This window comes from Alligator mississippiensis, chromosome 1 (genome assembly GCF_030867095.1).
Source record: "Alligator mississippiensis isolate rAllMis1 chromosome 1, rAllMis1, whole genome shotgun sequence".
Lineage (NCBI taxonomy): Eukaryota > Metazoa > Chordata > Crocodylia > Alligatoridae > Alligator > Alligator mississippiensis.
In genome coordinates, this window is record NC_081824.1 from 416,191,685 (window position 1) to 416,206,151 (window position 14,467).

A 14,467-nucleotide genomic window follows, 5' to 3' on the forward strand; every position below is an offset into this window, starting at 1 on the left:
AGCAGTCTGAACTGCAGAAAGAATAGATACAGTTAAGGTATAGGGCTGGATATTAGGAAACTGAGGCACACAATGACATGCTCAATGTTGCACCCTCCAGCACACCTAGGAATTGATCCTGGATTTCCTAACCTATAAAACTGTGATACAATTCCCCTCGTAACAGTATTGTGCAGCTGAATTCATTCATGGTTGGAAGGTGAAGTAGTAAGACTATGTCAAGTGTTACATCCTTGTTAATCTACACAAATAAGGCAGGCTATGCTCCAACTATCCACTCTAGCAGCAGTAACAGGCACTAGATGTAGGAAAGGAGGCATGGAGGGATACACAAGCCAATCAGAGAAGATACTATATTTTGATTATTTTATCTAGACAAGATATATTTATTTAAGACTTAGACTGTCCCCTGCTCCAATAATATTCTACTTAACAATCCAGTCTTTTTTTTTTTTTTTTTTTTAATTACTGGAACTCTGTTTCAGGTATTGTTACTCTTACCATTAGAATGTAGTTACATAATACTGTCATTCATGGAAGACAAGGAATGCATCTTGCAGCATCCAAGGCCTTTAAGGAAGTGAATCTATGCTAATAGCTAGTCTCTATCATAACCTCTATTTTTTATAACTTCTCCCCAGGTCTTTCAGATAGAATCTGAATGATATATAGCACATGTATTGATCCTAAACCAAATCTTGTGAGCAGAAAAAGGAAATACTTGCATGTAATATTCATTCATTCAGAAAGTGAATTTTAATTTACATGAAGAATAAGATAAGTCTCTTAAAATACCTCAGCTGTATAAAAGGTGTCTTTGTTGAGTTTTATATAACACCTTGATTACAAGGATACTTGTTCACTTACTGCAAAGGACGTTCAGACTGATTCACAGGAGTTACATAGTTGACTAGGCCAAAATTAGTCACCTATCTCTAGCAGTAGGCACCAAAACCTGTAATAGGCTGAGGTACTTGTGAAATACTGTATATTGAGGATGGCTTAGCTGAACACAGAAAACCATGAAGCTTGATTACTCCAGTAAAAGTATAAGGCCTTGTCAGGACTAAGCCAAATATGTTGTTTTTGGTATGGAAAAGCATGTTTTAACCTGTATGCTTTTGGAATATTCAGAAGCTGTATTAGTAAGTAGGACATAGTTGTGCTAGCAGAAAATATGGCATAAATTAATTTAAAAAACTATATAGATACTGAAGCCATGTAACTGTTGGTTAGAAGGGTATTAGAAAGAGAGATTTGCTTAATGCTGCTCTGCCAGATCCATGTACAACATCCATTTTAGAAGCTCTGCCATGGAGTAGACAGAACCAATATCTGACAAATATATTTCCTCATGCATTTTACTTTAAGTAATAAAATCTTGGTACCTAGGTCCCAAGCATGAGTATGTATTAACCCTATTAAAATTAGCATACATATCTCATTCCATTTTAAATTTTCCACCTATTTGGAATACTTAAATTTGGGACACTAAAATAGATCTCTGATGACCCAAGTTCAAGTCTCTGCTCCATTACAGACTTATGCAACCTGAGGCAAGTTGCTTCAGGTATGTGGCACAGCACAATACCATGGCACAACACACCATACAAATAATGTATGTACTAGCTCCTAAACTGGAAGAGGGATAGCTACATCAGCGTGTTCCTGCATGTGGGGCCACTAAGCTCTAAACCAGCACTCAATTTACAGCCAGCAAAATACTACATCCCTGTCTCCCAAGGGTGTTGTAAGGATAAATACATTAACACTGAGACATGATAAAGGGGGCCGAGTACTTAAACATGGAAACAAGCAATGCAAAATATAAAGGCCTAACCCAGTCAGGGGCCAAGTTCAGAGGAAAGACCTCAATCCATTCCAATTTGAATCTGGTGGAGAATGAGAAATCTGAAAGTCTGTGCACTTTCACTGGAGAATATATAACAGGAAAGTGACTATCAGATTGTTTACATCATAACTGCATAAGTCTATGATGTGTACAGTCTACTTCATTTAAGTGCACAGCTAAAGCTATGCACTTACCCAGAATATGTGAGTTTCCAAACAACAGGAAACGAGGTCTTGCTTGACCAATCTCATTTCCTTTTACGACCAGGTGACCTATCACCTGGACAAGGGAGAAGTGATTGATGTCGTACATCTTGACTTTAAAAAAGCCTTCAATCTGGTATCCCATGACCACCTCTTGGCAAAACTGGCTAACTGAGGTCTCGGCCACACTGCGATCCACTTGCTGGGGAATTGGCTCCGTGGTAGGACCCAGAGGGTGGCGGACAGAAGTCAATCACCGTGGTGCACTGTGACCAGTGGGGTCCCTCAAGGCTCTTTTCTAGGGCCTATACTATTTAACATCTTCATTAATGATGTAGACACTGGTGTCAGAAGCAGACTGGCTGTTTGCTGACGACACCAAACTCTGGGGTAAAGCATCCACACCTGAGGACAGAAGGGTGATCCAGGCAGACCTTGACAGGCTCGTGAAATGGGCAGATGAGAACCTGATAATGTTTAACACCAAAAAACGCAAGGTTCTCCACCTTGGAAGGAAAAACCTGCAGCATGCTTATACGCTTGGCAGGGCTACGCTGGTTAGCACTACGGACGAAAGGGACTTGGGGGTTGTGATTGACCACAAGATGAACATGAGCCTTCAATGTGATGCTGTGGCTAGTAAAGCGAATAAAACGCTGGCTTGCATCCATAGATGCTTCTCAAGCAAATCCCAGGATGTCATTCTCCCGTTGTACTCTGCCTTGGTGAAGCGGCAGCTGGAGTACTGCGTCCAATTTTGGGCTCCACAATTCAAAAAGGATGTGGAGAAGCTTGAGAGAGTGCAGAGGAGAGCCACACACATGATCAGAAGTCAGGAAAACAGACCTTATGAAGAGAAGCTGAGAGCCATAGGACTCTTCAGCCTGGAAAACCGCAGGCTCAGGGGGTACCTGGTGGCCACCTATAAGTTTATCATGGGTGCTCACCAGGATCTGGGGGAACGTTTGTTCACCAGAGCACACCAAGGGATGACAAGGTCAAATGGTTATGAACTCCTCCATGACTGTTTCAAGCTGGAGATAAGGAAGAACTTCTTTACTGTCCGAGCCCCCAAGGTCTGGAATAAACTGCCACCGGAGGTGGTTCAAGCACCTACTTTGAATGCCTTCAAGAGACATTTGGATGTTTATCTTGCTGGGATCCTATGATTCCTGCTGACTTCCTGCCCCTGGGGCAGGAGGCTGGACTTTATCTTCCAAGGTCCCTTCCAGCCCTAGTGTGTATGAATCTATAAACCTAAGTGATCAAGGCTCATTAGGTACATGGTATTGTCACTCCTGTAGTATTGGCAGTTAAATCCAAAACTGACTATTACAAGCCTTAAAAAAAATGAAGAGAGCAAGTCAGTTCCAGGACTGCTAAAACCACAGTACTGATGCCGTGCCTAAGGAATGCTGTTTGTAATGCTGCAGCATTAGCAGCCCCCAAAATGCCTAGCTCTCTCAATTCTCAAGGCTTCTAGCAGTCACTGTCAGGACTGCCAATAGAAGCCTTGATAATTAGGGGACACTGTTTAAGAACTGCTAATGCTAAAGCATTGACAATGCTCATTGAGTACACAGCACTGTCAATGGTGTGGTACGAGTAGACCCTAAACTGACTAGCTCTTGCTGTTTTCAAGTTACCAGGCTGCTATTAAAAGCCTTAAAAATGACAAGAATTTGTCAGTTTAGAGATTGTAATACCACTGCACTGACAGCAGTCTGTTAACAAGCACTGTTTACAGCATTTTCAAAGCAGTCTGTTAGCAGCCCTGGCATTGACTAGTTTTTCCTTACCACCTCTTATTTTCAAGGCTTCTAATAGTCACCATCCGGATTGCTATTAATCAACTTGAAAATGAGGAGAAAGAGCTGCTATGAAAATGACTAACTCCTCTTACCCACAAGGGTTCCAATAGCAACCCTCTGACAAGTGCTTCTCTTTCACTATTTCTGGTGCAGTTAAATGAAGTACACTTAGTTACAAAGTTGACAGTTACAGCTACAGTTTTCATTCCATCCAGGAAGAGCACACACCAATTGCTGAAGCTTCCTTAGCCTGACGAAGGGTTTTTGAACCCAAAAGCTTGCTTAATAACTATTCTCCAACCATTTGGGTTGGTCTAATAAAAGATATCAAATTCACCCAAGGAACCTTGTCTGCCTATGTCCTTAGACCAACACGGCTACAACCCAAACCCCAGCTACAGTCAGCATGACTCTCATGTAACATAGTAGAACCAACTACAGTTAAGTTACAAAGTAAACAGCTGGGCTGAAAGATGCTATGAACTTTAAAAAGTTACGCACCTAACCAATATATAGGTAACAGAAATTACATTATAAACAACAAGAAGCTTGGATTGGCATGGTGTTATGCCATTAAGCAAATGGACACATCCAATATGCCTAACTGGAACACACTTATTTCAAAATACTAAACAATACTAAAAAAAGCACAGGTGAAGAACAATAACTGAACAGTTGCTAAGCTAAGCTACCTTTAAACTAGGTATTGACTGTAAAGATTTGCTATAAACATTTGTAGAAATGGCCTCTATTTCAAAACTGCCTTTCCTTCCTCCCTCCCCCACCAAAAAACGGAATGCGTCAAATTTGGTGGAAAACTGACTTAGGTTTTGGAAAACTTAAACTAACTCCATCATTCTCAAGTGAATACAACATGCATAGCTTGATAGGATCCTGGACCATCCAGTTATCAAAATTGGAAGTTCAAACAGTATGCATTCCTAAATGCTGCATAAATACCAGAACAATGGCTGAAAACAGCTTGAAAACATGTCCCAATAACAAAGCTAAAAGCAAAAATTCTGAATTAGAAAGGTGTTCCTATAAAAAATGTGTTCCTCTATTAGGAAGCACAAATATAGGACTATGTAAAATGCAACACACTGCATTTTTCCCTATTCTTATAGTACTCAAATGGAAAATGGTATGAAGTCATCTTTAATAAAAAAAAGAGGGTGAAATGTTGAATTCCCAGGTGTTCCTGAGAAATGTTTGTGTTGTTCTTTAACAGTAACAGTTTCAACTGACCAGCCAATGCAGGAAAGATCTAAAATGTGAGCCAACACCAGCTACCCTTGGCCCCCAAAAGAAGGAATCAGCAGTTTACAATGAAAACTCAATACTGAGTTGGAATACCTTCTAAGCAAGTCTCAGGTAAGTGGAAAAAAAGTTGAAGAGAAAGAACCATCATAACCATGAAAACACTAAAAAAAAAAAAAATGCAGACCTCAAGAAATATTATCTCCTAGAGCTCTATCACTAGACAGGATACAAAAGCATCCCAAATTATGGGGGATTTTTTAGTTAAATCAAATATCTGAAGAATGAAGATAGCCAGAGTCTGTCTGATGTTTGAATACCAAGAAGTCTCTAAAATTTAAAAAAAATAAATTCTCCTTTACATCAGTGCAGGTGCAAACCAGGCCCTCCTGGTCACGTCCAGACTGCAGTACTCCTCACAGGCCAGAGCCAGACACTGTGGCAGAAGAGCAACAGCAGGGCAAGTGGCAACAGCAAACAGGGCCTGGCTGAGAGCTCTACAAGCCAGACAACGAAGCTGTGCAAGCCAGAGGTGTGGCCCATGGGCCACACATTTGACATCCCTGAACTAATGGAAAAGGCCAATAGGAATGTTTTATATAGTGATAAATGTTTTATATAGTGATAAATAGTTACACTTTGCACAAGCTTACTTACAAAGATGACCATACTTTTTACTTTCCTTTAAAATAAAATATATTTTGATTGCTCAGTAGACAAGCGAGACAAAAATACACAAACACATGTTGCAAGAACTAGCTTCTACTTCAGAAATTCATTCACTGCAGAGCAAGAGAGGTCATAAATATGGGAGCAAGAGTTCGGCCCAAACTTGTAGAGATCAGAAAGCAGGCATGTTTTCTTGCAATGATCCCAGTGGCATATACTACTGAAGGTTAACACAGAACAAAATTATCTGAAAATCTATACCTTCCCCTGGAAATAGTGGAAAGGATGGCATCCTTAGATATAAGAGCATAGAATTATTCAAGTCAAAACCCTTTATATTTGGAGGCAAAACGCTCAAGCTCAGTCTTTAAACAAATCACCCAATATGGAGATAGAGACAAAGATTCCAACTTCTCAGATTTTTTGAAAAGGTCAAAAATCAGCCACTGAGATAGCAGGGCCTAGATGAGCTTACATGAAAACTATTCCACAGCGTGCTTCAATTGCAGTGAGACTGACGAACAGAACTTTCTAACATACCTTCTGTTTGCATTCAGTCCTGCCCCCCCCCCCTTTTTTTTTAGCTTTATCTTCAACAAACTTAACACTGTAGTGCTCATGCCTCCTACTGGATGAAGTTCTCCCCAGTGTGTTCTAGGGCTGCTTCAATTAGATTTGGCTAAAAGGGAGAAAAGGTGAGAACGTAGTTTGATAAGTTCAAACCACTGCCTTAAAAAAACAACTTTGCAGCAGTGCCAGTATGACAACGCAAGAAATGCTCATCTAAGCTTGGGTTTCAAATTTGGATGTGCACACAGTCATTGTTGTGAAATATTTTTCCCTGAAATACCAAGATAAGAATTATACTTTAAGGATTTAAATTTTTGTAAGGAAGGAATTGTAAGTAAAGATGGCTAAGCTTTAAGCCTATTCCCAAAGTTTTCATGAATTCCAGATCACATGATATACCAGGGCATGAGTCAATAAAATATGCCTTTCATATACATTCAAGTTTAGTAGCTTCAAGGACATCTAGCCACAATCTGTTTGTGCCAGAATAGAAACTATCCTCCATTTAAAAAATGATAATTACAGATCTGTAATTATTGTGGCTACATGATTTTTGGAAATTAGTGTAAAATGCAATGAATTCAATGCTAACACTCTCACTAAAAAGATTCTAAGATCAAGTGTAATTTTATCTATACAAATTCACTTTGTCCAAGTAACTTATGTTCAATTACCAAATAAGGTTATGAATTTGTCACTTAGGAACCCCAAGATGAGGCGCCATGTGTTACCATGGGACAGTGAATGACCACCTCTGGGTCCAAATTGTTAGTCCTTCCACAAGCAAAAGCAAGAGACCTCTCCTTTACACATGCTAGATGTGCTACAAATATTATAGTTTAAAAATAGTGATCATCTACTGACCAATGGAGAGTAAGCTTTGTGTGAACACATAAATGAGCACAACAAATAAAAATTTCTGCTGCTTCTACAAACAGCTTTAATCATAAAATGTATCAGTATTTGGTGGAGGTGTGCAGGGGAGAAGGGGCAGGGGAGTAGAAATCAACCTAAAGTAAGGCTGCCTAAGTAGCAGGCAAATTGATTAAAAGCTCTGGATAGAGCAAGATGTTTAAAAAAATCCTACTGTATGCAGAAAACGTCTCAACTTTAAAAACAGAAGCAAAGCTCTTTCCCATCTTTATCATATTTTAAACTGGTTCAAGATATCCTTTATGTATTTAAAGTGAAAGTTTTATTTTATTTTGGTTTAAAAGTTTCTTGCCCATGTATTTATAAGTACTTGAAATGTATTGGGGGGAAAAAAAAAATCATGACTTTTCCTAAGAGTAGGAATATTGAGCAGTGTATCAATACTGTGTATCAGTGTGAGAAAAGAAATATAAATCTCAGGAAAATGTTATTCACTGTGGAGAAACCCTTTCAAGTCTAGAAACAGTCCACTTTCCTTATAAGGGAATGATCTTTTAGAAATCTGTAATTTAGAGTGTGCTTTGTTACATTAAGTCTCTTCATCAAGTCGAGTTCGTTTCTCATGAGTCAGTTTCACTGTATCAGCCATATTCTTCAGCAGCATAATTAAAAGACAGGTATCTCTACAGAGATAACATGTTGGTGTTCTGATAACAGCAGTTTCTATCCAAAACATTAAAGGAAATTTCTCCCTGGAGAAAATTTTGAAGGGGAAAAACGGTTATTACACGAAATAACTTGAAAGGCTACTGCCTTAGTACTTGTCTGAAAACGTCGGTTTAAATGAGCACATTTTCTCTTAACTCTCAATTCATTTCACTTGGTCTGGCAGTGAAAAAAAAAATGAAGGAAAAACATCACTATGGAACTAACAGTGGGCAAAGTATGTGCCAGGTTGCACAGACTCAAGACTTTTAGTTCAAACAGGTCCATCCAATTAAATCATGGAGTACTACTTTGTTTTCTCCTTTCTATACACTAGCACTTGCCATTTCGGTGATGTATATTTTGTAAAACTTGTGGCTTCAGCTGTTTCTGGTTTTGTTACCAAGGACAGTTGTTGCAATCTTTACAATTACTTTTTTAAAGTCGGCCACTCGTACTTACTATGCATTTCTGTTGTGTTATCTGTGTTTTCTGGCAGCATTAATGACAATTTCAGATGCAATTCTAGTAATATAAACCCTCCTATTAACTACATTTTCATTCAGGACAATATTTAGTTTGCTGGTAACCATTTAATCTAACCACAGTAAGAAACCCATTATTGTCACTATTGTATAATCAAAGAATGAAATCCGCTAGTAAAAAGCCTAGCATTTCAGTAATGGATGAAGAAAAGAGAAAATATTGTAAAATAGTTCAATTTGCTAAGTATAAAGCAAGTTAAGGAAATTACAAAAAGTGATATAAAAGAGACCAGGGAATTTAAAGGCAATGTATTTAAACTGTTTTCTTATTTAACTATTCCCCCCCCCCAACCCCAACCGGGGCCTGGTCACTGAAACTTACAGAATAAAGATCCATTGATATGGTACTTATGACCACTTTTTAGCTGACTCAAGAGACTACCATTAACTTTACAAAATTCATAAAAAAAGTCCACTAAAAAAAAATCAGTGAAGTACACGTAGAATGGAATATTAAGAATTTGCAAATGTTTCTAGTACCAAGCAAAGGTTATATAGAGCTCATCCAATGGAAAATATTAAGAACATTAAAGGAACGCAGTCATCTTGAAAACTCCACATTTGTCTGAAAACCTGAAACTACAGTAAAAGGCAAGCTAAACCCATCATTAATATAACCGAAAAATGTTATTAAGTATTTTTCTCCTCTGGTCTGTTTTACTCTGCTCACACAGTAAGACTTTTTAAAAAAAAAAAAAAAAAAATCAAGTTTCTAATAGACTATGATTTCAGTAGCACAACTTCATAAAGATGTTTTAATGTCTTTATAGGTGATTTTGTCTTCTCTCTAAAGGCTTTTGTGAAGAAAAAAATAAGTTTAAAAAGTAGGTTCACTGCCCCTTTAAAATTTGTATTGTTAATTATTGTGACCATCTACTGTATCTGTATAACTAATAATACAAAGACAGTCAACACTGGCAACGCGTAAGGGGTGCATGCGCACCCCCTGAGCGTGGTGGTGCACCCCGAGTGGTGGTGCACCCCCTGAGAAAAAGGCAAAGCAGTCACCGCTTGTCTGCAATTGCCACTGGCCAACACTGGTGGTGGCATCTGCGGGCGGTTGCCAACCGCTAGTCAGCACTCCTTCCTCCCCTCCCCTCCCCCCACCCTGACCCCTGGCAACAGCGCTGCAGCTGCCTGCTGCTTGCCACCACCACCACTCTCCTACCGCCTGCAGGAGCTCACCATGTCCCCCCTAGCAGCACACAGTGTTCATGACAGTCAATATATTTATGAATGATTATAAATGTACTCCTAAATTAATTTAATAACTAGGAATGTTTGTATTAAAGGCCATGAACAGAGGTGCCGCAAAGAAATATGCGTTACGAGTTTTCCTCTACATTAGTTTTAGAATGACCTTTCAGCCATTATTCTCATCCAGGAAGTCTGCTGATGGAGAATTCGGATGAGTTCAAAAGATGTCAGGCATAACGTGTGGCCCTTACATTTCGATAAACAATTTAAAAGAAGCAGGGAAGCGCTGTCATACAGTTGGCTGGTTTAACCAAATTGAATCACACCAACTTAGCAACAAGCCTTATCATTGGTATGTATAAAAGGAACAGTTTACGGTAACAAATCTGACCAAGTTTTAGAAGCTTGCCAATCCACCAGGACAAAAATACTTTCAAGAAGTAGATGAGAGTCAGATACAATTTTCTTAAACTGCTTCATAACTGCTGCTGTTTGCACTGCTTGTAATACTGTCTCTAATATTTCCCAAGTCTTAAATTTGTACAATTATCCTTCCACCTTCAGAAAGAGTAGCCATTCGTATGCCTCCATCTGCTTATTTTAAATTCTTTAAATAAGATTAGCAGAGGTATACAGTGGTCTCAGGAGATGCTTCCCCCTGCCAAAGTGGTTTGTTTAATAAAACTTAGGTAAGCATATGCTACTGCATTTAGTACAAAAATGTAGTCTCCAGTATTTTAAGAGTAGGTGAATATTTTGAATATTCTTTTATTATTCTGAATTCTTCCCAACCCTTTAGAGTACATAAATTTCAATATGTTTCTTTCCAGAAGAGGCCATTAAAAGTGGACTTCCCATTTCTGATGTCAGTTGACAAGCATTGTTTGCATTGTTACAAGCCAACATGAATTTAAAGGACCAATTCCCTTCCCTCGATGCTCAAAAGAATGGATTTCAGTGAAATTAAAAAGCCTCCTAAATTTTAGTTTAACTTATGATAAAGTGCTGGTTTGATTTGGGGTGCTAAATTCAGATGACACCAAACTATGGGGAAGTGTACTCACACTAGAGGATAGGCTGGCAATTTAGGCTGACTTGGACAGGCCTGCAAGGTGGGTGGACCAAAACCTGATGGCATTCAACACTGAGAAATGCACGGTGCTTCACCTCAGGGTGGGGAGGAGAATCCACATTGCACTTATAGGCTTGGCAGTGCTACACTTGCTAGAAACACTACTGAAAGAGACTTGGGGGTCATGACTGACCACAAGATGAACATGAGCCACCAATGTGATACTGCAGCTGGCAAAGAAAACAAAACCCTGGCTTGCATCTATCAATCAATCTCAAGCAAGACCCAGGAAGTCATCCTCCCACTGTACGCGGCCTTGGTGAGGCTGCAGTTAGAGTACTGCATCCATTTCTGGACTATGCACTTTAGGAAGGATGTGAAGAAGCTTGAGAGTCCAGAGGAAAGCCACGTGCACAAACAGAGCACAAGAGAGAAAGTCTTATGAGGAAAGGCTGAGACGCATAAGACTCTTCGGCCTACAAAAGCGAAGGCTCAGGGAGGACTTGGTGGCAGCATATAAATCCATTAGGGGTGTGCATCAGGAACTGAGAGAATGTCTGTTCACAAGGGAAGACAAGGTCTAAGTCACAAACTCCAGGAAGACTGTTTTAGACTGGACATAAGTAAAAACTTCTTTATCAACTGAGTTCCTAAAGTCTGGAACAGACTTCCTCCCAGAAGTGGAGCGAGCACCTGCTCTGGATACCTTTAAGGCACATTTGGATGCTTATCTTGCATTTGACCCCAGCAGACTTCCTGCCCTTTGGGCAGGTGGGGCTGGACCCAATGACCTTGCAAGGTTTCCTTCTAGCCCTAATGTCTATGAAATCTATGAAATGGAAGCCCTTGGCAGTCCAGGATGTAGCATTTGCCAAACATATATATATTAGTGATTAAACAAACCTTTCCTAAGTTTAAGCATCCTTTGCCATCTATGTATATAGGCGTATATGTGCACACACGTGTGCACACGCGCAAAGGATGCTTAAATTTAGGAAACATTTGTTTAATCACATACACAAACATGTATATCCCAGAAACCTTTCCCCAACTGCAACAAATGGAAGAGGTTGCAGCAGTTGATGAAGTTTGTAAAATAAGCAAGCTTGGAAAGACTTGCAATCAAGGAACTACAGACAGGTCTGATCCACCTCAGATGAAAACAACTTCATATTATCAAGCACTGCTTCATAACAACAACCAGCCAATGGGAACATCAATTCACCCGCCCATCTGAATGAAAAAAAGAAACCCTAAACTGGCTGGCTCACTCAGGATAAGTAACTTAATGTGAGCATCATCAGTTTTCATCAACATCCATAGTACAAAGTCGGCTTCTAGTGTTTTATGCCTGGGATAGCAATTTTTTTGTGACAACATCATGAGACTAAGCCAGAGGTATCAAACTCATTGAGCCCCATGGGCCAGATGAACTGGAACAGGGCCAGTTCACAGGCCAGATAACTGGTATGGTGTCATCCTACAGGCCAGACAGGGCCCACAGATCAGTTCCACAATGGTGCAGGCACTGTATGCAGCACACCCTGGACCAACCCCACATGCTACATGCAGTGCGGGCCAGCCCCACATGCAGTGCATGGATCCAATTCAGCACACGCTGTATGAAACATGTGGGGCCACTCTCCATGGGCAACACCACAGGCCATATCTACCTTGAGGGCAATATCTTTGACACCCCTGACCTAATTCAACTGACACAAGAATTCAGGGAAGAAGAAAAAAAGGTGAACATGCACATACGTTAATAGATTTAAAAAAGTAGCTCTGTATGGGAAAGTAGTGCATTTCAAAGTTTCACTAATCTATCTACATTCAAAAAAATATTGAGGGTGACTTTCATCTAGTAGTAATGCAACATGAGAAGTCTAAATGCCCCTCCTAGGCAAGAGGAACATGACACTGAAGAGGAGACTGTATATTCAGATTTAGAATTCCTCTGTAAAGCACCTGATGTCACTTGAGTAACTCCAGTTGACCAACAAGAAGCAGCAACCATTTCTTTGCCATTAGAGGGAGGGTTACATCACAAGAGGAAACCAGGAGAGGAAATGTGAGATAACATGTCTCAAGTACAAAATATACAATTAATATGCCTTCTCAAATGATCAGGTTTGCTACTCACTACTATACTAAACAAACCTATGGTTTGCTTCATGTTCCTAATTCCTTATGTTCTAGGCTAAACAGGAATTGAACACTTCCCACAGCACGTGCTCAACTTGTGAGAGAAGGAACATTGTATTGTGCTCCAATACATCATAATAGTGCACGTAGAGCTTCTTGTGGTTCTTATATAGGGGTCAGAAACTGAATGATCTGGTGGTGTACAACAGAAGTGAAGGAATATGCTAAGAAAGACGACAAAATCTGACACGCAAGATTAAGTCTCTGCTCCAATTAGCCTAATATTTGTGACTGCTGCAGCAATAACACTTCAGAAAAAAGCTAAACTCCCAAAGCGCAACCCTACTGATGGCACAGCACTGTACATGAAGACGCTTCCTCCTTTCATGAGCCTGGTGGCAAATCAGCTGCTGACCTGAAACAAAGGTTTTAATTACCTGGCTCCTGATAAATGTAAAAGAAAACTGACAGTCATGGTAACTGGAAAAAAAAAAAAATGACAACTTCAAAAGGTATGTTAGTGTTCAAAAGGTGAAGAAATATTTACAACTATTAAGGAAAAACCAAACTGAAGTTGGGTAAAAACTACGTCCTGCTTGGGGCTGCTCTGATGGCTGAATGGTTCTTTCAAAGTAGCCCCAAACACTTTCAACTGCAGTGTCATGAAGGAAGATCATTTTTGTCAATGAATCCTGTATGGTTTTGTGAAAGCTCCAGGGTTGGTTTTTTGAGGGTTTTTCCTTTAGGTGTTCCCCCTATTAACCGTCAACCTACCTGCCCATAGTTGTCTATGCCAGTTACTAATCTATTTAAGTTTAATAAATCAAAAGCGGTCCTGAGGGACTGGCCAAGAGTTGTCAGTCCTTCAGCCTGCAGGTTTTTCAGCTCGCTCATAAACGTTGCGTGGTTTTCTTTCCATCCGGCCTGAAAAGAGAAAGGCAAGAGAGGGGCTTATCCCAGGATAGTGGGGGGCTGGGATTGCCCTTCCCCACACAGGCTCCCACAGGAGGGGGTCCCTCTGGGGACAAGGCGAGTGCTTCCCAGGGCACCCTGCGAGGTGCCAAGAGGGCACTGCCCCCACCCTACCCCGGGGGTGGCAGCAGGGTGAAAGAGATGGGAGGGGGCGCAGGGAGGGGAGGAGAGGTGAGGAGAGCCCCCCCCCAGCCAGGCCCGGAGCGAGCGAGTCGCTGTCACTTCTCGCAACTCGCGCCGGATCACCCACAGTGCCTTGCGGCTCGCGTCCCGCGCCGCCAACATGGCGGCCATGTTGATGTCAGCGCCGCCGCGGCCGGACACCAGCGCGGCCGCCCCGGCCCCGGCGCCGGGCGGGGGGCGGGGCGGGCGAGGGGGTGGGGTGGGGGAGGGGAAGGGGGCGGAGCGCCGCACGCTCGATGGGGCTTTACCTTGATGGCGTAGGGAGGCTCCTCGAAAGTGACCAGCATGTACCTGTCCCCGCGGCTTGCGGGGTCCCGGGCGCGGAGCTGCGGGGGGGGGACAAAGCGCACGGTTACCCCGAGCCGGCCCCGCGCCGCCCCGCCCGCGCCCCTTCGCTCCCCGCCCGGTAC

The 14,467-nt window shown here is 41.3% G+C and overlaps 1 protein-coding gene across 5 annotated transcripts in view; it reads right to left on the minus strand.

Annotated features, from left to right (window-relative positions):
- Positions 1–14,467, minus strand: part of INTS6 (integrator complex subunit 6) — a 173,127-nt gene that overhangs the window by 158,395 nt on the left and 265 nt on the right. For 4 of the 5 annotated variants that reach the window (XR_001373082.3, XM_059732017.1, XM_006259867.4 and 1 more), the window contains exons 2-3: positions 14,306–14,383; positions 13,677–13,826 (exon numbers count right to left, since the gene is read on the minus strand). Coding sequence is in view for 4 of the 5 variants with exons in the window: in XM_059732017.1 (XP_059588000.1) it covers positions 13,677–13,826; positions 14,306–14,383 (228 nt within the window). In the remaining variant the exon portion in view is untranslated. Of the gene's footprint in view, positions 1–13,676; positions 13,827–14,124; positions 14,205–14,305; positions 14,384–14,467 lie in introns of those variants that run through there. The other variant, XM_019491370.2, reaches the window with a different exon arrangement.